The sequence below is a fragment of the Podarcis melisellensis genome (assembly GCF_964234715.1).
Source record: "Podarcis melisellensis genome assembly, chromosome: 2".
Lineage (NCBI taxonomy): Eukaryota > Metazoa > Chordata > Lepidosauria > Squamata > Lacertidae > Podarcis > Podarcis melisellensis.
This window is the reverse complement of record NC_138529.1, coordinates 8,147,859-8,173,321: the sequence shown is the minus strand read 5'-3', so window position 1 is coordinate 8,173,321 and position 25,463 is coordinate 8,147,859. Positions and strand designations below refer to the sequence as shown.

The window sequence follows — 25,463 nt, the reverse complement described above, 5'->3', positions numbered from 1 at the left end:
ACATTCCCCAACATGAAAACAAGCAAACAATGGACTCCTTGTGCTTAGAAAAATAATGCAGCAGGGAGGCAGCAGAGAGAGAAAATGTCTCCCCGATTTGCTGATTTTCTACCTTGCTGGTTTCCAGTGGGAGGAGGTATTCAGGAAGATACCCTCCCCCTACTTGCTGGCCAAAGAGGGACATTCCAGAATTCCCCACGCCCTCCCACACCCTTCAGCCAGCTTCCTTCTGCTTCGGTGTGGACATTGCCTCTTACTTCCTGGTAACTGTGCTTGGAATGGTAACCCTGATATGAACTCTACAAGATAAGCGAATCCTCTTTTTAATAATAATAATAATAAAACCTCAGAAAAATAGCGCAGAAGTGAAATGTCAAATGTGAGGCAACATTTGAAGTACACCTCTCCCATCACATTTTGTTCATCTGTTTTTCTAGCCTCCCTCACCCACCCTGGCTTTGTCTGCTTTTAAATCTTTTTGCTCGCAGCAAGAGGTTGAAAAAAATGTGCGATAACTGCGGCACCCTTCCCTGACTCCCACACGAACATGGACAAATCGAGGAGGGAAGGGAGAATGTCCTAAGGCTATGGAAGCATTCAGAGTGCAACCAGCTCTCTCTGTGCGGCAACAAAGGGCGAAAGCCGCCTCTGAGCAAAGGTGGGGCGAGTGCAAGGTGCAGGGAGTGGAGCCGATAGGGTTTCTGTGGCTGTGTTTCTCCTGTGTATGCTCAGCAGGTTGAAGGCAAGGAGTGGGACGTCCGCCAGACACACCCAGTCCAGGCAGTAAAACGATCCCTGCTCTGCCCCCAAGCTCTTTCTAACGGATAAAAGGAGAGGAAGTGCCAGCCTGCAGCTTCAGAGGGACGCTTCTCTCTTTAACTCCTCCGAGCCTCACTTGTTGTTTCTTCCCACCCACCCCCTCTCTCCAAAATAAGGAAAGCCCTGCTTGAATAGGCCATGTCGAAATTTGGTTACAGCTCCCGCTCAGCGGCCGGGTCTGGTGGGTTCACCCAGGTCAGAGTCAGCTCCGTCTCTTCATCTCGTGGAATCGGAGGTGGCGGCAGTTTTAGCAAGCCGGGGGGCTTTGGCAGCTCCAGCCTCTATAACTTGGGTTCTGGCGTCAGGAGGATTGCCCCCGCCAGCTCCTACAGTGTCCAGTCTTCCTACGGTGCCCTCGGTTCCAGCAGACATGGAGGGATGTATGGTGGAGGGTTTTCGCCTGCAGGCATTCAAGAGGTCACCATCAACCAGAACCTCTTGTCGCCCCTCAACCTGGAAATCGACCCCACCATCCAGAAGGTGCGCAAGGAGGAGAAGGAACAGATCAAGACCCTCAACAACAAGTTTGCATCCTTCATCGATAAGGTGAGCTATACGTAGCTTATTCTGATCCTTCTCTAGTGTCCCAGCAATCGATAGGAGCTTCTCTATAGGCCTCATGGGGCCATGGCTGTGCTTTGCTTAGAAGCATGGTCTTTTGTTGTAAACTCAACTGTGGCTCTGCTAGATATTTTATTTGAAGCAGCACCTGGCCTTTGTTCTCTGCTTTTGATTTGTAACTCGATGACCAACATGACCCTGCCATTGCTTTCTTGGTGATCCTCCTTATTCACTGCCTGGTTAATAGCAGGGTGTGTTGGAGTCACAACTTCAACATGATGGCTTTTATTCCCTCATGTTGTGAAGACGGTGACCAGAACACCACACCCTGGGGAAAGTGGAATGAGAAGGGGATCCAAAGTAAAACATACATACAGTGATCTTTTGCTTGCTGCAGCTTCAGTTCTCTGAACCTGACATCTGAAATTAAGGCAGTTAAAGGATTTGCTAGGTTCAATCATATTTTTTTTAAAAAAAATATCAATGAATCTGAAGCTTCACCTCTTTTATTGATTGATCAATAAATCTCTGTTAAAGTGCACCACACTTTATAAGGTAAAAGAGGACAGATTGCAACCCCATGGAGATATAGCCTATCATCCATTTATTTATTTTTAATAAATGTTTTATTACATCTGCTTCTAGCTCCTGGACCATTTTTTCTTTCTTTTTAAGTTCTCTCAGATACCTGGGAGTATCTTATTTGTTACCCTGTGGTATATCACAAGCATTCATTAGCCGTCACCTTCATGGCACATTGCAGTAGAGTTTGCATTACTTACCCAAGAAGAAATGTGTTGAATTTAATAGTCAGCCCACACTGACTTCCTGTAAAGTATTATGTCCACACACACACACACACACACACACACACACACACAATGAGCCCCAGTAACTTTGTGTAACCACATCCCTCCCCCATCGCAAGTGTGATACAGTCAGCAGGCTGTGAGTTTAGGCATGATGGTCCTGGGGCAGGGGGTGGAATCAGTGATCAGTCACAGCCTTAACTGGGTTTTTTGGGGGGGGAATGAAGTAAAAGGTATAGTTAATCAATCTTGATGTAGATCAAAAGAAATCTAAATAAATATCGGAAGTCCAAAAGTTCTGCAAAACATGTACCTGAATCCAAGCTTCTACTCTTTACACTGTGCTCTGGATCTTACTCACCTGATGAATGCTAATTCTTGATATGAAAAATCTCCATTTTCAGCATAGTTTTACCCAGAGTGTTGCAGTTTTAGCTGTTCCTCTCCCACAAATAATCAGTGAATCTCCTTCCTCCCACGCCCTCATCTATCTACATTCCTCAGAGGATTCCTTCCCCCCCAGCCCCATCTACCCCCACATCTAAGAGCTGAGAGCCATGAAGGGCCATAATCTTCTACTGTTTTGTGGTATTTCGAGTCCTGCTGGCAGAATGACAGGCTTTATGGAATTTGCCTCGGGGGCTTTTTTCAGGTCCGATTCCTTGAGCAGCAAAACAAGATGCTGGAGACCAAGTGGAACCTCCTGCAGGAGCAGAAGACCACACGGAGCAACATCCCTGCCTTCTTTGAAGCCTACATCAGCAACCTGCGGAGGCAGCTGGATGCCCTGGTGAACGACAAGGGACGCCTGGAGGGAGAGCTGAAGAACATGCAGGATCTTGTTGAGGATTTCAAGAACAAGTAATGTATTCATAACGGTTTTTGCAGAGATGAGCAGGTTCAGGTGCCCCATTCACAAAGCTCTAAATGGGAGAGCTTAAAGCTTCGATCCTATGCGCATTTCTTTTGAGAGCAGATCCCATTGGTTTCAGTGGGGCCAAGCAACCGTAATTGTGCACTGTGAGCCTCTGCACGTCTACTCCAAAGTATCTCCCACTAGGCTTGTCAGGTGCAAAAAGAGAGGTCAGGATTCCTGCACTTTTAATAGTTAATACCAAAGAAAGAATTCCGGCAGATTTAGCTGGCAAAGCAAGCTACACCTGTTGAATACCCCTAGTCTAAGGGCACATACATTTAAAGCACATGGTTTTCCCCAGAGAATCCTGGGAACTGTAATTTATCCCACAGAGCTCCAGTTCCCATCACTCTTAACAAACCACAGTTTCTAGGAGGAAGCCACATGCATTAATTGTGCATTATTTCTGTGGTGTGGATGTGACCTAATGCAATCTGCAAAGGTGTAGAAGCCATGTCCTCTTTCCCCCCTGGCTGCTGCAAGCCCCACTGAGCTTCCTAGGGGTTACTTCTAAGCAGGTGTATGCAGAGATACCCTGAGATGATTCTCATGCAGTTCGCAGTGTGAGCATGCAAGTGTCTGCTCAAAACTACAAATTATTGAGTTCAATGGGACTTCCTCGCAGGTAAATGAGTGGAGAATTGCAACCACAGTATGAGGGTTTGCTGCATCTTCCAAAGCATGCAAAAGATGCATCAACTTTTTAAGAAATCCAATAAAGTATCCAATAAACCTAGGAAAGGCAACATCAGGCATTCATAATCTTGGAGTATTTTCAAGGGCGCCCAGGTAAGTGCAGGGGTGGGGAACCTTTGGCCTGTCAGATGTTCCTGAACTACAGCTCCCATAATCCCTGTCTACTGGCCATGCTGGCTGGGGCTGATGGGAGCTGGAGTCCTGCAACATCTGGAGGGCCATGGGTTCCCCGCCCTTGATTGAAAGCATCCAAGATCTGGTAGCCTTTTAGTGTCTGAATATATCTCGTTGTAATTCCCCTCCTTCCTGTATGGATGCCAGAAGCCTGCCTGCCTGGCACTGAGTTTCCCAAACTGAATATTGATGCAATGGTTTGATTGCAACCTTGTTAGACTCTTCTCATTGGAAGCCACACACTGCATGGTCCCTTATTGTACCTGCTCCTGCTCCCCAACCTTGGAGCAGGACCTCAGAGTGCATTCATGTGGACACATATTTTGCTTAAGATAAGGGTGTTAAATAAATGTCATATACTTAAAGGTATGGCAGAGGATAGCAGCAGAATGACTTTGCTTCAGCCAGTGTTGGGTACTTGCAGGACTTCAGTGTTTCTGAACTACATCATCCCTGACCATAGATCTTGTTGGCCAGATTTATGGTTCATCGACATCTGGAGTTTGGAAAGGTTTACCACCCCAGTGCTTCTGTGTTCATGGAAATCCATGGTGGCTGCATCCAGAGTTTTTATCTACATTAGTTCAAGGAAGAATGATTGAACAAACTTGTCCTCACCCTAGTTGAATTTTATTTATTTATTTTACTATAAAAATACTTGTATACCACTCTACCACCAAAATGTATCAAAGCAGTTTACAAAAGCAATTTTTTTAAAAAAAAAAGAAAAGTATTAGAATGCAGTAATGTAATACATTGGCAATTACCACAAAAAGCACAAGGAAAACACTTGGGCTGTATAACACAAGGATAGGAAATCTGCACTCATTCAAGTCTTGCTTTACTACAACTCCCATCATACCTAATCATTGGCCAATGGCTATACTTCCTGGAGCTGATGTTGCTGAGTTGGGAGTCACAGGCTCTCTGTCAGTGGTATAGCAGGTATTGGTTGGTTAAAAAGCAGGCTTTTACCTTGCTAGAAGCGTCATGGAACTCTTCTGGAGTCGATCTGGGATGGGCAGCAGGACTGTGCTGATAAAAACATATTTGTGATATCAAATTGAAAGGTATTTCTTATAAGGAGACATGAGAGGACTCTACAGCCACGTAAGAAGCAATAACATATTAGAGGAGAGACTTCAGACTTACTCTTTTGTTAAAGTGCGAGAACATTAAACAGCAGTGGAAATGGTGTGGGTATGTGTCAAAAATTTAGAAAGAATATATGGTTTAATCCCAATGGGCCTGCATGGATGTCACATGAGACATCATTAAGCTCTCTTGATTTGCCTTTTAAATATCAAGCCTTAGGGCTGATTTCCTCATGCCGAAATAGTACCTGGGTGTGGCACAGCCCACTATGGACTTCAACATTTCAGGCCGCAGAGGGGAAATCACATGTCTGAATGCTGCCCTCACCCATATGCTACCCTTACCCACACTTGTAGCTCTCTGCGCATGAAAAGCAGTCCTGCTGGGCTAGGTTGAAGCCTTCTTCTCTGATCCTGCTAGCTTTTTTGGCATATGGCAGAAGAAGGAATTTCCAGCAGGTTTATTGGCTTAAACACCTCCATCTTGTAATAATGTCCTGGTATACATAACTTACTAGAGAGGTGCAGTGACCTTAAGGTTAAAAGCTTGCTCACGTCTACCCTAGCAGCAGTTTGGCTTCTGGATTCCGTTGTGGTCTGCAGATTGTTATGTGTGTGGTGGTGGTTGTGATGGTGTTTTACTTCCTTTTGCGTTATGTGCCTTTGGATTGGTTGCACGACTCTTCTGGGGCTGTTGTCACAGGTGCGCTCTCTCTCTCTCTCTCTCTCTCTCTCTCTCTCTCTCTCTTTCTCTCTCTCTCCCTCTCTCTGGTTTGGATTAGGGAGGTCAGGTGTCATCTGTGAGGTTGTGGATCAAAAGTTTTCCCCGCACAGTCACAACACAGAGTTGGGTTAGATAGCTTTTTGCCCTTGCCCTTCCAGCTTGGATGGTTTATTCCATCTGTAGCCGCCCCCATTATTTGTCCCCTCAAGGTGGGCTAAGCCAAGAGAGAGTAACTGGTCCCAGCTTGCCCAGCCAGCTTCAACGTTGAGTGAGGATTTTCTCTCAGCTTTCCCCAGACCACTCCCCAGCCCTCTTAACTACTATGCCGCACCCTGAATCTACAGAACTTAAACCAAGCTCCTGCTCTATCACATATCCAGTGTTTTAAAGCTTTAGTAAATCAAGTTTCAGCTGTTACGCTTTCACTGTGTACCCATATGCTGTGTTCTTGCACGGCCACGCACTTAAAAAGCAATGTGTGTGCATTTCGTGTCCTCTAACAATTGAGATTAGCTGCTTTGTGCAATTAATTCAAAGAGGAAAATTTGAGTGAGTGAAAGGTAGCTCCCCCCCCCCTGGCTTTCCCTCTCCCTTGGCAAAGAATTTCTACAAGGCCGGTGGGAGGCGGGCAGAGTTTAAACGTTGTATCTGTCGACAAACTTTGCAGTTCACAAAGGAACACACCTGGTGTTATTAAAAAGAGTTCCATGGAGACGAGCGGAGCAAAGGTTGGCAGTTTGATCTTGTACAAGAGGTCCTTCATGCTCCTGGAGGAAGTCTCAATGGGAACCAATTCCTCACCCTAACTCCCGCCCCACCTATAGTGCTTTAAAATATATATGAGTTGGCAAACTGGCTCAGACCGGAACAGAAAGCAAACAGTACTGATAAACCCCCAGGGTGTGACCCATAAAGTCAATAACTAGTAATCCTTCCCCAGGTGCAGCTGTATTATGCATAGCTAGGATAACTGGTGGGGGGTGCAGAGAGACAGCGACCCTGGGTAGGGCTTGGTTAGGGTTGCTATATTATTAATCATCTGAATTACCCCTTTGAAACAGCTGCCATTGCTTTACAATCAAAGGGCGTTTTCCTGAACCAAGGGCATATCTATAATGCATATTTAAACTGGTATAAAAGTCATTCTTTTTCAACAGTCAACCCTGGGATACATAGTTCTGTGAGAAGGGCATACTTGAAGATATGCAATGTGGAGAATTCTCAGCAAAACTACAGCTCCCACAATGTTTTGGGGGGAAGGAAGAGAGAGCCATGACAGTGAACATCCGATAAAAGTGATATAGATTTGTGGAGTAGTGTTTGTTTTTTACCCTGAGATAAGTGAATTTGAAACAGTCTCATATTTCTTGCCTTGTGATTTCAATCAGGGATGATTCAAAGACCAAGTGTGAAGACAACTTTAGCTGTGCTCAGGCTGCCAACAATATTCTTGGGGAAACATAGACATGGGTAATATCTAAAAAGATAGGGGAGTAATTTGAATCAGTTTAAGGTGAACTTCCCATATATGTTGTTCACAAAATACAATGCAAACCGAAAGACAAAATTCACACTTCTCCGAATTGGGCAATGCTGTTCCCCTGCCAAGTTACATGTTCAAAAATGCACATAATAAGTGTGCATAAAAATGAATGCATTTGTGAAAATAACATACAGAAATGTCTTGCATTTGGGAAAACTGCTCTGTAGAAAGGTGCCTCTTCGGAGAAATTCTCATGGAAATGCTGATGAATTTTTGTGAAGACTTTCTTTGGAAATGTGGAGAAACCAAAATTGACAGATTTGTCCATCCGTAGATGTGGGAGACCTAGGTTTTTCAAAGGGAGGTGCCTTTTGCTCTTCCTCTCCCTTGCAGCATTCAGCACCTTAGTCCACATGGTGTGGGGAAGGAGGAATAGACAAAAATCACCTTATCCTATTCACCGGTGGGATGTGCCCTGAGGAGAACTCAGGGGCTGCTACTTCCACTGAGAGTGAAGCCAAGTTTTAATCCTTTCATTTTAGTACAATTTTATCACGCCTTCTACCAAAGTTGCTCAGGGTAGCCTTTCTTTACTTTCAGGGGTGGGCAGAGCACAAGATAGTGAGATCCACTCTGTTATCTGCTAGAGGGATAAGGAGCAAACATAGAATTAAAGAACAGGGCGCCCCTAAGCACATGATCCATCCAGGAATATGTATTCAGGGCCAGAACTGGGTGTACAGTCTGCTGACTCACAAATCCACTCCTGGTTTCCCCCTTAAGCTTTCTTCATTTCAGCAGGCTAATTCAGAAGAGCGTAGGTATGAGAGAGAGGGAGTTGCTATTGTTTTAACAGCTGGTAGTAGAAACCCTTAGTGATCTGCTGGAAATCACTCAGAGATCTACCAGTAAGCCCCTAATCTACCTTCTGCCCTCCCCCAATCCCACCCTTGATCTCTGAACTCCATTCAAGTCTTAGTCACAGAATGCATATTAGGGTTGCCAAATTTTGATACCTGAGCAGGATCTGTGCTCAGCTGATCAGTGACCACATGGAAGAACATTTAGTTGTGAAGTGCTGCTTCGTATTTCAAAGAAATCCTGTTCACCAGATCACTTGTGTGCATGCAGCATCTGTAAGCCTGTGGTCCAAGAGGGTGTTCTTCCCGTGATAGCCACATTCTTGGATAGCTTTAAAGTGGGGTCAGACCAATTAATGGAGGAGAAGACTACTAGCCGTGCTGTCTGGGTTCTTCCTCCACCACCAGAGACCCTTTGCCTCTGAATACCAGTTGCTGAGGAGCACCAGTGGGGAGAGAGGTGTTGTGACCATGTGCCTCTTGTGGACTTCTCATAGACATCTAGTTGGCCACTGTGAGACCAGGGTGCTGGACGAGAAGGGTCTTCAGCCTGAAGCTCCTTTTACATTCTAAGCAATGTTGAAGAGTTGTTCTTGAGACTAATATGTGCCACACAAGCTCCTTCAGGGAAGGGCAAGGTATTTTAAAATCAAAAGGGTGGTGGGAATCTATGCAATCTATGCTGGCTCAATAGCCTAGGGTTCTAGGTTAGATTTGATATTATATATATTGTGGAAATTATTTGCCAAAAACAAAAGTAGTAGTAGTAGTAGCAGCAATTTATGAATTGCTTCCTGTGGTGCATCTCAAAGTGACTTACAAGACACTAAAAACATATAAAAGGCAATTACATACATATAAAAAGTTAAAATATTGCATATATAAAATTGGTTATTTGCAAGAGGCCAGATAGGATAGCAATCTCCACTGAGAAGGCTTGTTGAAAGAGGAAACTGTTCAGCAAGCACCAACAAGACAATAGAGAGGGGGATATGAAGTACTTTGAAGTTATGATGGCTGTGGAATAAAAGCAAAGTCCGTTTACGTGAATGCTGTAAATGACACAGAGGAAGGCCTGCCCTTAACTACACTATCTTTGCACAAAGGCCTTTGAACTCTCTCTCTCTCTTGCCAATAACCTCATGAAAAGACACTGGCAGGCATCTGAAATGCAAATAGGAACAGCCCCACAAATGCAGCACTGGCAGCACTGAAGGGGCAGAGAAGATTATTGTTCTATCTGTTGCCTTTGGGGTTTTGCAACAGTATTGACCAATTATGGAAACTGAAATCCATTCCAGTCCTCTGGTATTTATGCTCAAGGGCCATTGCCAAACCAGTTATCCGTCTTCAAGAGTGGAGAGAAGGGAGGGGATGACTGTTTCTTCCTCTTTCTTTGAAACAGTGCCACATTCTTGACTCTTACATAGTTGAAGGTCAACTCTAATCCTTAGATGCTTCTCAGAAGGATGGTTGCCAGATTAGTTATCATCCATTTTGTACCTACTCAATCTTGTGTTTGTCAGTGTGGAGTCTGAATAGTGTTTCTTCTTGGTTAAGAGCAGAAGAAATTGTGGCCGCTGCAAACCACAGCACTATTTTCATGTTTTTTTGCCCGTGTCAGGAAACTTAGGGTATCTAATTTTCACAAAGGTATTTTTTTTATTGTTCATCATCACACTTTTTCCATTCCATTCCATCTTGCTCTTCCATCTTTTGCATTTCCTGCCATGCACTGAAATTGGTCTAGCTATGTAAAAGTGTTTCTTAGAGCAACATCTTTCTCTCCCTCAATCTCCCCCCCTCCCCAAATTTCCAAATCCAAAATAACTGGCTTCCTAGATTTAGGACACACCTTTGCAATTATGAACAGACCAGTTTTGCTCCTGAAAATGAAAAGTACAGATATTTGTTGTGTTCGTATTTGGCAAGTAGAACCAGAGAAAATAGAGGCTCCACTGAATGATTTTGACAGCCAAGTAGCAAAGGCTAAACCAGAATGCTGTATTGATTTTGCATATTGCAGGTAATTGGTGCCTAGAATTTATTTGATTTGACAAAGTGCCAAGACTGGTGGGCAGAGAAATTCAAAGGTGGTTTCACCCTCAGCCTTGCTGGACTCTCACAAGCAGGCTGGAGGTGCTCCTGCAATTCTCTATCCATTTCTCAGGGGGTTTCTTTTCTTTTTTGTTTCATTGGGGACACCAGGAGGGAAATTCCCAAGAGAGCTTTGGACCAACATAGTGGGAACAACCAAGCTGTTTCCAAATCTCCACCCCCCCAACACATCCCTGAACCACACCTAGCACACATCCATTTTGGCCATACCAATGTCAGAAATCTTACGTTTATTTGGGCCAGGTTGTTGCCAGTTTCCCTGGTGGCAGGGAGGCTGGATCAAACATCCAGGGCTCCATCTCCCAGTTTGAAAAGGATTGCACCCTTTAAACTCTGCAGCCTAACTTAATTAGTAGCTTTCAGGATTGGTGAATCTGGTATGAAGGAATATTTTACAAAGTACAGTTGTTTTTCTGCAAAGGGAGGAGAGGGAAAGAGAGAAAGTTGGTTGTCATTGAAAGGGAAGGGGGATGAAATACGCTTAATGGTCTTGATTTGCTCGAGAACAATCTGGAGTTTGTGTGCCATGATTTTTGCCTTGTTAGTTTAGTTGGTTAGACTATGGTGTTGATAACGCCCAGGCTGCAGGTTTGATCCATGTATGCAAGAGCTGCATATTCCTGTATTGCAGGGGCTGGACTACCGTATTTTTTGCTCTATAAGACTCACTTTTTCCCTCCTAAAAAGTAAGGGGAAATGTGTGTGCATCTTATGGAGCGAATGCAGGCTGCGCTGCTATCACAGAAGCCAGAACAGCAAGAGGGATTGCTGCTTTCACTGCGCAGCTATCCCTCTTGCTGTTCTGGCTTCTGAGATTCAGAATATTTTTTTTCTTGTTTTCCTCCTTCAAAAACTAGGTGCGTCTTGTGGTCTGGTGCGTCTTATAGAGCGAAAAATACGGTAGATGTCCCCCAGGGTCCCTTCCAACTCTCCAGTTCTATGGTTCTACTAAGCTACATGTACATTTAAATGATGTATTTTAATTCCCTTTTTCTAACAGATACGAAGATGAAATCAACAAGCGCACAACAGCAGAAAATGACTTTGTTGTGCTCAAGAAGGTGAGAAGCCCTAACAGTTTTTTACTCACAGCGTCATTGGTAATCATATGTGTTCTGACTCAAAACCTATGGTTGGCTGGTTGTGTGCCTTGATGGCCACACTCAAGATGCTAATGCTGCAAGCTTTTCCAGTAGTATTTATGCAGCTCTCTATGAATTGAGATCTGCTAAAGTGAAGGAGGTGGCAAAACTGTTTTGAGACAGTGCACTACAAAGTGGAGCTGAAGGGTCACATAGCTAAGTGTTGGTCCATATTGGAAAAACCCACAATGCACATAGAAAATTAGACTTGCCTTCTCCCTGATATGCTAGCTTCCCATACATAGGATCTTCCCCTTGCCCCATGAGAAGCATTCAATGATGTTCTCCCCGCCTGCAATGTTAAGTAGTACAGTTTTTGTATCACCGCTCCACTTGCTCTTTATAGGAGCTAGACCTGAATGCAGCAAAGATTCTGAAAAAGACAACCTTAACGAAGATCAGGCTTATGTTCATGGAAGGTGGGGGAGATGGGAAGGCCAGAGAATCGTTTCTCAGAGTGATCAGTGTGCTGCAGACTTCTACTTCTACTGGGGGAAGGATGCTCTAACACCTTTGAAGATCATTTTCAGTAAAGAAAGAATTGTTGGGCACCTCTGATGCACTGAATCACACTGAATATTGCACACGCTTCCTTATTATTTGGGCTGGACACCCAAAGCACATTTTCCATTGTGTAGACACGGCCTTTCTCTTCCCTTTGTTTACAAATCAAACAGACAAGATAGACAAGGAAAATAATAAAAAGGAACACAAAGAGGGAAGGTGACTTACCCAAAGTCAAACAGGCTGTTGGCAATGTTGGAAACAAACTAGGGCAAAAGCAGCCAACGTGGTGACTGTGGGCACACATGTGCCCCAAGAGCCTTCCCTGGAGCCCACAGTGTCTCCTCCTCACACTGAAGTTAGTCTTGAAAATAACTGTTGTAACCAAAAGAATAGATGGCTGTGTGTGCTTGGTTGATGTGTGGTGTGGTGTCTAGGAGAATTTCTCCAGGTTGGCAATGCACCTACAGACCCAAATAAGGTTGGCAACCCCTGGACTGCCTGCTGAGGGCCTGAAGGGCCCCACCCTTGCCTCTTTCCACCTGGCTTGGGGTGGGGCTTGACAGGCTTCACAAGGACTGCGGCTGCGGCTTACCACCGAGAGCTCCTCTTTTAAACTGTTTTTAATTTTTATCTTTGTTGTTTTAAATGAGACCATCTTGACTGGAAGACTTGCACCCTGCCATACTGGCCCTTTCCCATCTGGCCTGGGAGATTGGAGTGCTGACTGACTCCAGCTACAAAAGCTGAGGCTGTTGAACAGATTCCTGGGCTGGAGTATTGTTTACGGGGGGTTGAGAGAGCTATTGCTGTTATTCATATTATTGTTGATAGCTTTAGTTTTAGATTTTATTATTTGTGTGGAAATTGTTTCCATTAGGTTGTGTATTTTTGACGTATTTTATTGTTTATGACTTCTGTTATGTTTGTAATTATGTAGATCTTAGCATGTTGTAAGCCGCCTTAAGCATAGTTTCAACTATGGAAAGGTGGCATACATATAAAATGATGTTGATGATGATGGACTAGGACAGTTCATATTAAGAGCAGGGCACAATGGCTTTCAGTCCGAGGGTGATTAACTCTTGGTACATGGAGGTGGAATTCTCCATCAGTTGCACAAGGTGACAATAGTTTTCTCTTCATCATAGTCCTCACTCCAGTGAAATCTCATTCAGTGTACTTGGTTTTCTTTATTTTATGTATTTAAGGAAGAACATATACTTCGATAATACACAAGAATAATGAAAGACAAGCAGATTTAAAATTAAAAACACACACAATACAAATGTGGGTAATTTTGTTCACAGTCCCTGCGAAAAGCCATAATTATTTTATTTATAAATATCAGGATATTTTCCTTGATGTATTATAACAGTCTCACTTAAAACTGAAAAGTTACTAATTCCTATTTTCCAGCAATAGCTATGGACCAGATTTGACTGTACCATAAATTTGATTCCTCTAAATATTTTCTTGCAATAACCATCCTGACAGCAAACAGTAATTAGAGAATCTATTCTTTATTCAAACCATCTGCATTTGGCCCCATCCCATATCCCCAGTAATGCTAACAAAGCGGTTGGTATCAATTCTTGCTTTGTTGTTAGATTAAGTGCTAGGAACACCATCTCTCTCAAAACTGCCAATCAGTGACACTCCCACCATACATGTAAATATGTGCCTTTATGTTATCAAACTTGGTTTTCTGATTGTGTTTTTAGGATGTTGACGCATCCTACATGAACAAGGTGGAGTTGGAGGCCAGGGTGGATGGAATGACTGATGAGATAAACTTCCTGAGGGCACTCTATGAAAATGTAAGTATGCTCTTTCCACCATTTAGGATATCCTTTTCCAATCTGGTGCCCTCCAGATGTTGTTGGATTCCAACTCACAACAGCCTCCCAGCTAGCATGGCCAATGGTCAGGGGTGACAGGAGTTGTAAATCAAAATAGCTGGAGGGCACTAGGATGGTGAAGGTCTCTGCAGTTCTCCAGAGTTTCACACTGTAGCCTTTCCTAGCCCTACCTGGAGATACCATGGATTGAATGCTGGAAGCTTCTGCAGATGAAGCCTTCTCAAATTGAGCTCTTAAAATGGGAGGGAATATTTTTGCTCAGCCCTGACATTGGTTAGGAAAAAGACAAGAACATGGTTATGTTTGCATGCGTCCTTTCAAGGCACTAAATATACCCATCAATAAGGCATGAAAGAAAGATGTTTGAAGACTTTAATGATGAAGACGATCAATGCTCTTAAAGGCCAAATTAAAATGTAACAAGCAGACATTGTTTCCTTTTTGAACCAAGAAGCTAAAACCTAAATGCCCCAGGTGGGTGGGTAGAAATTTTCAGCAGAAGTTTTGCTTGTTCTTCAAACAGCAAAAAACTGTTTTAGACTTGTGGTTAGGGGCCATGTTTCACAGGATCATGGTTGATCCTGCCATTTGGATAGGAGGACCAATGGATAGGAGCCCCAATGGGGCTGCATGCAAAGACACATGAAGGGTTAGGATTAAAAGGCTTTTGTGAACAGCAGCACTTTGTTCAAAATGAGACTGATCAAGTCTAAAGAAATTTAGACTGGAAAATCCAGGTGCAATATATGTTGCTATATAAGCCACTGAATGCAAATGATGGTTATTTGTTCTCTGTGATGAAAGCAACAAACATTAAAGGCATATCATTCTAGTCATCTGTATTTACTTTTTGTTGTGCTCACAACAAAAAAAGTATTGTTAAGTAATGTATTGTAGCGAAGAAGACAATTAGCCCTTGCTTAGCATATCCGGTTGGTTTCCTCACATGTTTCTCATCTGCAGCAGATGAAAGTCAAGAGAAGTTTGCAGATCTTGTTGGTTTAATGACTTAATATTGATATTCTTGTGGCGGGATGAAATCAGTATAGGCCACGTTGCAGGAACAGGGGGAGATAATACCTCTGAGCCTGTACCAGTTGATAATTGAAACTGGTGTCTGGGCTTCAGTGGGACATTTGTCCCCATTATTCTCTGTGCATGCTAAGCCACATAACCAATAAAGATGCAATAATGGTTTATCTGGATATTATGTCCACCATTTTGCAGCAACTTTAAAATTCTGCATGCAAGCAACTATGTTAACCTTGTGGTGAACTGAACAGATGAATCAGTCAGTTATCACCACACGCACCCCAAAAGGGAAGTTAAAGTTGGTGTGCTGAAACTGGCTCATTTTGAGTTATAATTTGAACGAGAGGGTGTTCATGGTGTTGTTGGACATCAACTCCCATCAACCTCAGTCAGCATGGCTAATGGTCAGGGATGATGAGAGCTGTAGTCCAGCAATATTTGGAGGACCCACCTGTGATTTAAGAGTTGGTTTCAGATTCTCCCCCAGGTGGAATCAGGATTACCCCGAAAAATGGTGGGCTCCAAATCTGCTCCAGGTATCATTCTGTGTCAATGAAACCTGGGTTAAATTGGCACACACTTTCACATGACCATTAATTCCGGCAAAAGTGGGGAACTATTCAGTGATTTGCAGGGGCAAGGAAAATGTAGTAGCGGAGTGCCCTTCCTCCGTTTCAATATTGCCACTAAGAAGAAATACCACTGGAGAGCCAGTGTGGTGTAGTGGTTAAGAGCGGTAGTCTTGTAATCTGGTGAACCGGGTTCGCTTCCCCACTCCTCCACATGCAGCTGAGGGGTGACCTTGGGCTAGTCACACTTCTTTGAAGTCTCTCAGCCCCACTCACCTCACAGAGTGTTTGTTGTGGGGGAGGAAGGGAAAGGAGAATGTTAGCCGCTTTGAGACTCCTTAAAGGGAGTGAAAGGCGGGATATCAAATCCAAACTCCTCCTCCTCCTCTTCTTCTTCTTCTTCTTCTTCTTCTTCTTCTTCTTCTTCTTCTTCTTCTTCTTCTTCTTCTTAAGATTTTAAATGCAAATTGAAAATAAGCCACCAGAGATGAAAATGATAAGAGGATGGGATTCCCTTAACACGTCCTGTCAGCAGAAGCCTTGTGTAAGGTCTTCTGCTTGCACAACAGGGCTTCCCCCCTCCCACTGCATGCCTGCTGAAATTGCCTGGGGTGTGTGTGTCTCTCCCTCTACCCGCCAGACTTTAATTTTGTTACTCATAAACCCTAATGGTTCCTGGTCTGAAGGAAAGGCAGGATGTTAAGAAGGATAACAGACAATGAATGCACGTCTCTTTCATTTTCCAGGAACTGCGTGAGCTGCAGAACCAGATCTCCGATACTTCTGTGGTGCTTCAGATGGACAACAACCGAAACCTGGACTTGGATAGCATCATTGCTGAAGTCAAAGCTCAATATGAGGAGATTGCCAATAAGAGCAGGATTGAGGCGGAAAGTTGGTATCAAAGCAAGGTGAGCCATAGTGGCAAAGATGAACACATAAGGAAATAACTGTTTGGGGATATGAATAATATCCTCCCATAATGAGTTGGTTACCAATTATGGTCTTGACTAATGAGAAGTCAATGACATTTCATATTTGCTGCATTCCCTGATTTGATCTTGTTGATCCGCAAAGGAGACCCCTCCCCACGATGATCACACCTACCTTTTAAAGCCTCCAGGACTTGTCAGTGTTTGTAAAAAGCAAAAAAGGAGGAAAGGGTTCTGACCTCCCTTTGTCTCCTCAGCCTGGTCCTCGGACCCTTGTCGGTACAAAAGAGTCCACGAGAATATCCTTGCAGAGTTTTATTCTTAAAAGTCTTTGTGCAAAACACGACTGAATAACTATACACACCAGCACTAACCAACCAACCCAAACACCAGCCTCAGCAAACTAACATTTCTCACTCTATATATACAACTTGGTGCAGGCCGCTGAGTCATGCTGACCCAGCTTTATTCGCATTAAAGAAACAGCGGCCATTTTAGCCGTGACAGGACTTCTATAATGGAAGTGCATAGTTCCAAGCGATCTGATCTGCCCATTGTGATGTCATAATTTCCACCTTAACCCAGTGGCGTAGCATGGGTTGTCAGCACCCGGGGCAAGGCAAGTAATTTGTGCCCCCTAACCCGTGGATTTGCGCCCCCTAACCCTAACCCCCAGATGTTGCGCCTGGTGCGGCCGGCCCCCCCTGCACCCCCACGCTACGCCACTGCCTTAACCAATTGTTCCTCATCCTCCTCTGCATTGTGTTATTGTGTGATGCCTGTTGGCTAATGCACTCAGGATACTTCACACAAATAATCAAAAAGACAGATGAGCTGATCTTTCTAACAATGAAAGGGTAACGCCATTTTTGTAATCTCTCTCTGTACTCATTTTCCTCTTTCCACAAACACATTAACTCTTCCTGAGTGCATACAATGGGTTGCATTCACTGCAGTAATAAGCAAATAATTTTCATCAGTGCAAATTTCTCCTTGTGCAACAGAATGCTCTCTTTCTCTCCTCCCCCTGTGCCCACCCCTTAGACTTGGCAATGGTGCCAGGAGAAATCCTCTTGCACTAGCATATTATTTAGTTAAATGCCGCCCTATAGGTACCATATGACTTTGGCACTGGCCCTGTCACCAGAAAGAAGAGCCTGTGGTGAGGAAGGGAGACTGTTTTGCTGCAACAAATTCCACCTGCACCTTCAACAGCATCTCTCCTCTCTGTTAATCTCAGTATGAAGCCCTGCAAGCCAGTGCTGGGAAGCATGGAGATGACCTGCGGAACACGAAGAACGAGATTGCTGAGATTAACCGCACAATCCTGAGAATGCAGGCTGAGATTGAGAATGTGAAAAATCAGGTGAGTAGCTGGAAAGAACTCTTCGTGGGGTTTTCCGTGATACAACACACACACAGACTGACTTAAATGAATTATGGGGATGTCCCTGCATAGGTCAAACAGGCCCCACTCCCCACACCTCTTGTGACTTTGTGCTTCTATAATTGCCAACTTGGTGTGGGTGTGTGTGTGTGGGTGTGGGTGTGGGTGTGTGGGTGTGTGGGTGTGGGTGTGTGTGTGAGAGAGAGAGAGAGAGAGAGAGAGAGAGAGAGAGAGAGAGAGAGAGTTCCATTTCCTCCACCCCTGGAAGAAACTGATGCCCCCCTCATGAACAGGGGTCAGCAAACTTTTCCAGCAGGGGGCCAGTCCACTGTCCCTCAGACCTTGTGGGGGGCTGGACTATATTTTGAAAAAAGAAAAAGAATGGATTCCTATTCCCCACAAATAACCCAGAGATGCATTTTAAATAAAAGCACACATTCCACTCATGTAAAAACATGCTAATTCCTGGACCGTCCACGGGCTGGATTTAGAAGGCGATTGGGCCAGATCCAGCCCCCGGGCCTTTGTTTGCCTACCCGTGCTCAAGAACTGTAATTTCAGTTTAAAGTTGTGGGTTTCTCATTAACAGGCATTGCATTGGCCACTATGATAAGGTAGCCTTTTGGCCTGATCCTGCAGGTCTCCTATGAATGTTGGTTCCATGACAGTTCTGGCCAGGAAGTTTACTACTCTTTCCTTCTGTCTTCTGTCAATCATTGGCAGTTCGCTGAGTGAATGACATGTTGGTTTTTTGTATTTTTTTTAAAAGCACGGTAATTGTGCTGATGAGTGCCCTCAAGGACTGGATATTTCATGATGAATTAACCAGAAAGCTTGCTTGCTCAAAAGCTGGGGAGATAAGCCATTGTGAATCACTCCCCATAGTGTTTGTTTGGCTTTAGGGCAGGGTGGCTCCAGCAAACATCCACACCGAAGCAAACAGTGAGACCCAATTCACCGCCTCTGAATAATGAATGGAAGCCCAGATGCTCAGCAGTACGCCCTTCCTCTCCTTTATATTTGCATTGCACGCTTTACATTGCATTACAGGAGAGTCTAGTACTGATAACAGAGCAATGGGAGTGCAAGAAATAAATGAGTCATTGGCAGCAATGCAGTTGGCTAGTCATCTGAGTCTCAGTCATCTTTGCTTCCTACAATCAGCAATCTGATTGTAAGCAGTTGTTGCAGCATGGACATGCACTCCCCTGCTGCAATATATACAGTGGTGCCTCGCAAGACGAAAAGAATCTGTTCCGCGATTCTCTTCGTCTAGCGTTTTTTTCGTCTTGCGAAGCAAGCCCATTGACAGCTTAGCAGATTAGCGCTACAGCGGTCTAGCGGCTTCTAGTGATCAGCTGTTAAGCGGCTTAGCGGCTTAGGAAAAGGGGGGGAAGGCGACAAAAGCCCGCGGGGACTCGCAAGATTTTTCCGTCTTGCGAAGCAACCCCATAGGGAAATTCGTTTTGCGAAGCGCCTCCAAAACGGAAAACCCTTTCGTTTAGCGGGTTTTCCATCTTGCAAGGCGTTCGTCTTGCGGGGCACCACTGTATTGTTATGAACCAAGTATTCAAGTATCAAAAGTCAATTAAGTCAGGACTGTGTGAGGTGTTAGCCTGGGGTAATGAGCCATTACGGTAATGAAACAAATAGCCTTGGTCCAGTATACCTGAAGGAGCGTCTCCACCCCCATCGTTCTACCCGGACACTGAGGTCCAACACCAAGGGCCTTCTGGTGGTTCCCTCACTGCAAGAAGCCAAGTTACAGGGAACCAGGCAGAAGGCCTTCTTGGTAGTGGCACCCGCCCTGTGGAGCACCCTCCCACCAGATGTCAAAGAGAAGAACAGCTACCAGACTTTTAGAAGACATCTGAAGGCAGCCATGTTTAGGGAAGCTTTTAATGTTTGATGTATTACAGTATTTTAATATTTTGTTGGAAGCCACCCAGAGTGACTGGGGAAGCCCAGCCAGATGGGTGGGGTAAAAATAATAAATTTTTATTATTGTTATTATCAGGCTAAGTTCAAATTGAAAGCCAGGCAGAATAGCTCTGTCTTACGGAAGGAAGTTAAATCCTGATGGGCAGGGTATAAATAATAAATTATTATAATATTATTATTAGCACAACAAAGGAAAATTTTAGCAGGCAACAATAGGTGGGACCTATTTATCACAGATAAAGCCAAGAGCAATGTGGATTGGCAGTGCCAGATTTACATATAAGCTAAACAAGCTGTAGTTTAGGGCCCCACTCTCTTGGCCCCCCCCAAAAAAAAAATTAAAGGAAAAAAACCTGGATGGACATTTCCAAAATATAAGATAAAAAAACAAATAAAATAAAACCTACATACAGCAACAGTGTTTTGTGTTGTGTAGTCTCCTATGATGTACATATTTTGTTATGTTCAAATGGCTTTATTGATATCTATCAGGTCCATAAATTACCATATAGCATATATTCAACACAAAAAACAGCGACAATTTGTTGTTGACAAAGGACAGCTGAACATATAAAGGGCCCCATTACATTCAGTAGCTTAGGGCAGGCATAGGCAAACTTGGCCATCCAGATGTTTGGGGACTACAGTTCCTATAATCCCTGACCACTGATCAGTGGCATAGCGCGGGGGGGGGGGTGCAGGGGGGCTGGCCGCACCGGGCGCAACATCTGGGGGGGCGCACTCTCAGCTCTCTGCCCCTACCTGGCTCCACGGGTAAGGGGGCGCAAATTACTTGCCTTGCCCCGAGTGCTGACAACCCACGCTACGCCGCTGCCACTGGTCCTGTTAGCTGCTCACTGCTGTGGAGAGTGGAACAGGTGGCATGTAGCAATAGGAGGCCACTTTGCATTATTATATGACAGGCCCATCTAGGCCAGTGCTTTCCATTCTGTCAGGTGGTTAGAGTGACCATATGTCCCAAGTTGCAGAAGGCAGTCTTGTGTTTGGAGAACTGTACAACCCAAGTCAAGTTGAAAGAGAAGGAGCTCTGAACAGGGAGGGGATATGAAATTGCCCGCCCACAGTTAGTGCCAGGACAACAGGCTGAACGGGCACACACTGGTAACTCAGCCACAGTCATCCCTACAATGGCGAGCTGCATCCCTACAATGGTGAGCTGTGCATACCAATTAGCACATGCCAAGGTTATGCCAATCCATGTGCTCTTTTCTCCTCGCTCTATGCAGAGGCTTGTGAGCCCACCCTACTGGCAGTGGTTCTCCAGGCTCTCAGGCAGAGGGTCCTTCTGGTTACCTGATTATTGACCATTTTGACTGGAGATGTCACTGGGGGTTGAACCTGAAAACTTTTGTATGCAATTCATGTTGTTGTTTTTTAGTAGTTTAGTCGTGTCCGACTCTTCGTGTCCCCCTGGACCAGAGCATGCCAGGCACTTCTGTCTTCCACTGCCTCCCGCAGTTTAGTCAAACTCATGCTGGTAGCTTCAAGAACACTGTCCAACCATCTCGTCCTCTGTCATCCCCTTCTCCTTGTGCCCTCCATCTTTCCCAACATCAGGGTCTTTTCCAGGGAGTCTTCTCTTCTCATGAGGTGGCCAAAGTCTTGGAGCCTCAGCTTCAGGATCTGTCCTTCCAGTGAGCACTCAGGGCTGATTTCCTTCAGAATGGAGAGGTTTGATCTTCTTGCAGTCCATGGGACTCTCAAGAGTCTCCTCCAGCACCATAATTCAAAAGCATCAATTCTTCGGCAATCAGCCTTCTTTATGGTCCAGCTCTCAGTTCCATACATCACTACTGGGAAAACCAGAGCTTTTACCTTTGCCATTTGGGCTGCTCTCTCTCCTTTGGGGCAGAAGGATGGAGAGGCAGAACTTCTAAACAATCTTATGCCTTGGTTTTCCCCCCAGCGTGCTAAACTCGATGCTGCCATTGCTGAGGCAGAGGAACGTGGGGAGATGGCTATCAAAGATGCCAAGGCCAAGCTAGCAGAGCTGGAGGCTGCTCTCAACAAAGCCAAGCAAGAGATGGCCCGTCAGCTGAGGGAGTACCAGGAGCTGATGAACGTCAAGCTGGCCCTGGATATTGAGATTGCCACCTACAGGAAGCTGCTGGAAGGAGAGGAGAGCCGGTGAGTGCCAGATGCCATGCTCAAATCATCTAACCTCTTCACTAGGGCTGCAATGTTTGAACCATCGATTGGTTAGCCTCAGTTGGGTTGCATCCAGCTAGGTCCTACCCAACAGACCCATTCAAATGGATCTCAGTTAGTCACGATCATTCATGTTAATGTGTCTCTTCTGGCTATTACTGTTATGGGATAAAACCCATTGTTTATTGTAAAAGCAATAAGCTAAAGAGGTGTTCCCAAGCAGCAAATTTTTAAAATAGATAATTGCTTTTAAAGTCATGTACTTTTAAAACAGTGCAGGTGGTGTGCCCTGTAAGATCTTAGGAGGGGCATCACCCTATTTTAATGTCTTGCGTAGCCTTTCTAAGCTGCTGTCTGCTTTAGTGCATGCACACATCATCCAAAAGCAAATTTTGCTTCTTGCGTTCAAGCTGCTGGTTTTACCCATTTGCAAAGTCACACAAATGTGACTGATCAATTGATCCATGAAAAATCATAAGGTTGCCTGGCTGAGATCTCTTGATTTGGGACAGGACTGTTCTTTACCCACTGTGCTTCAACAGTTCACATGCTACTAAGTGATAGAGGTTGGAAAGGCTTGTTTAAGCTGTTTCCAAATATTATTACTTCAGTTTTGCCTTTCCACTTGCAGGCCACTTGCCCAAGTTGGTTGGCACTGGAAAGAGAAGATTGGAGGGCTAAGTGGACTTGTAACCTGGTCCAGGTTCCAGGGCGGTTCCAAATGGTTCCCCCAGGACTGGAACGTGTCCATTAATTCAGTGTTTCCCAACCTTGGGCCTCCAGCTGTTTTTGGACTACAATTCCCATCATCCCTTGCCACTGGTCTTGCTAGTCAGGGATGATGGGAGTTGTAGTTCAGAAACAGCTGGAGGCCCAAAGTTGGGAAACACTGCATTAATTATCAGTCGCTATTTACAGGCACACAGCTGTCTCTTCTGAATATTTTATATAGACAACCATTTATTTTGTGTTCCCTTTCTGTTGCCAAGATCTATAATCCTTCAGGCATTAAAAGTTAAGAACTAACTGGAGCTCTTGATTTATTTTCTCAATAGGCTGGCTGGTGATGGAGTTGGTTCTATGAGCATGAGTAAGTTTGTTTTTCCCACCTCCTCTCTCTCTTCCTTTCCCCTTCTACCACAATTGTTCATAATACATCCGGACTATTTGGCAAGCACAGCCTACTGTAAGCCCTGCTTAGCAGATAGAGAAGAGGTGGAATCTTAATACATATGCAATACGTGTGTATTAATATGAATATACACAAATATAATGCAGCATCAGGTCTGACTCTTTTATACATATAACCATATAATTTTAATGCAAATTATTTTGTGTATAATTAAGTTGGGCAAACCAAACCAAAAATGCACAAAACATTTGGACATAAGCGGTTGCTCAATATAAGAATTGACTCAATGTGAGCAAAGCTTGATCTGGTCAGAACCACCAAATTCTCTGTATAAAACTATTTAAAATATATTCCTCCTCCATCATTAGAGGTTCTGCAGTTGCGGGGGAGATTCCCATCTTTGCTACCTGGTAGGAGTGTCAGTTGCATGAGGGTGGTGCTGTGGTCTAAACCACAAAGCCTAGGGCTTGCCAATCAGAAGGTTGGCGGTTCAAATCCCCGCGATGGGGTGAGCTCCCATTGCTCGGTCCCTGCTCCTGCCAACCTAGCAGTTCGAAAGCACGTCAAAGTGCAAGTAGATAAATAGGTACCGCTCCGGCGGGAAGGTAAATGGCGTTTCCGTGCACTGCTCTGGTTCACCAGAAGCGGCTTAGTCATGCTGGCCACATGACCCGGAAGCTGTCCGTGGACAAACACCAGCTCCCTCGGCCAATAAAGCAAGATGAGCGCCACAACCCCAGAGTCGTCCATGACTGGACCTAACGGTCAGGGGTACCTTTACCTTTAGGAATGCCAGTTGGGGCCTAGATTGCTATTGAAATGAACAGCATATAACCACAATCAGAAATGTTTGTAACAGACAGTTGCTGCTGAGCCCTAGTTAATAAACCCATTCCATGTTATTGGAAGCATTCCCTTGTTATTGGAAATTCATTTCCCCAAAAAGAGGCCACACTGTTACTGTATCCAAGCTTAATACACAGTTTCCCTGGTGTCCTACAGCTGTGCTCAACTCCAGTTCTGGTGGCTCCTATGGCAGCGGAGGTGGCTATGGTTTCGGAGGAGGAATCGGCTTGGGAAGTGGAATGGGCAGCGGCGGAGGCCTCAGCTTCTCCTCTGGAGGTGGCTCAGGTGCCGTGAAATCATCATACAGCATGACAACAAGCACATCCAGACGAAGTGTCAGAAACTAAGCTCAGAAACCCAAGGTCATCACTGCCTGAACACATCTCCATTCCCCCCACCCCTTCCCCCAGAACAGAGGTAGATAAAGTAAAGAAGAGATAGGGAAGATGAGATCATTATCTCCCAAGAACCAAACTGGCTGCTAAATCCAGCAGTAATGAATGAAATGATGGTGCCATATTCTGCAAGTGCATTATCCCACCTCCCACATCAACAGCCTAATTCAGGAATGGGGAACCTCCAGCCAGATTTGGCCCATGAGACCCTTTCCCCAAAACCATGTCCACCTGCCCTACATCAGACATTGTATGTGATGTCAGGTTTGGCCCAGCTAGCAACATGGTTGGCTCAGCTGCTCACGCAGCCTGTCCTTGCAGAAAGCAGGATTGAACTCCCCGTAAATCAGCTGGTGCCCTTGAGTCCAACTTGGTTCAAGTCTGCAAGTGGGTTCCCTATGGGCAACTCTCTTGGGCACCTGAACCCTGCTTAAATCAGGACTGAATTGCCCGCTCATCAGCTGATGTGCAGGAAGTTCAATCCTGCTCTGTTGCTATAGCTTACCCCAAAGTTCCACAGACTAACTTTGACAGGGAACACCCCCCTGTCAAAGTTGGCCTGTAGGATGGTGGGAGATAAAGATCTGGCCTGTTGAACCAAAATGGTTCTCCAGTCCTCTGGGTACTACAGCTCCCATCAGCCCCAGCAAGTATAGCCAATGAATTCTAGAGAGTTCCCCATTCCGGCACTTTTGAAACAAGTATACTTATAGTGCACTGCTATTATGGGGTGGCTACACAGGTTCCCCATCCCTGGCTTAAATTGTGGTGCTGCTCCCATTGAGATCAAGGGGAGTTTCGCTGTTGGTTTAACTGAGAGCGAAGTATAATTGGAAAACGAAATTCCAAACTATACAGGCAATTTCCATGTCCTCTGTTTTGGATGCAGAAATCGATTACCACCCCTCCCAATTTTCTTGGGGGAGAAAATGTGGAAGTCACAAAAATAAATTTCTTCTCTGAATTATATTCTGTTTTGTGATGGATTTTTTCTCCTACTCCACATTGTAGTCACAACCACTTAAGAGTATCCAGTTCTCACATTGTGGCACATGTTCTCACATTCTGCTTTTTTTAAAAAATCATGAATTTCAAGACACCATTTTAACTCTTTATATGTCACAGTTGAGCTATAACTTTAGTGAATGCTTGTAGTGGGAGGGGGGTAAGTGAGCAATCAATTACCGTATTTTCCCCCTAAAAATAATGTCAAAAATTAGGGGGCGTCTTATACTCTGGGCCATCTCCCCCCCTTTTCTTAAATTTGAGTCTCCCAAAAGTCTTATACATGGGAGCGT

At 44.7% G+C, this 25,463-nt stretch overlaps 1 protein-coding gene across 1 annotated transcript; it reads left to right on the top strand.

Annotated features, from left to right (window-relative positions):
* Positions 1 to 697: 697 nt before the first annotated feature.
* On the top strand, positions 698 to 25,112 carry LOC309362838 (keratin, type II cytoskeletal cochleal-like). Its single transcript, XM_081898748.1, has 9 exons — positions 698 to 1,365; positions 2,842 to 3,050; positions 11,255 to 11,315; positions 13,625 to 13,720; positions 16,110 to 16,274; positions 17,536 to 17,661; positions 21,551 to 21,771; positions 22,848 to 22,882; positions 23,927 to 25,112. Exons 1-9 carry the CDS (start codon positions 958 to 960, stop codon positions 24,115 to 24,117), a joined length of 1,512 nt encoding a protein of 503 aa, XP_081754874.1. The 5' UTR covers positions 698 to 957; the 3' UTR covers positions 24,118 to 25,112.
* Positions 25,113 to 25,463: the final 351 nt, after the last annotated feature.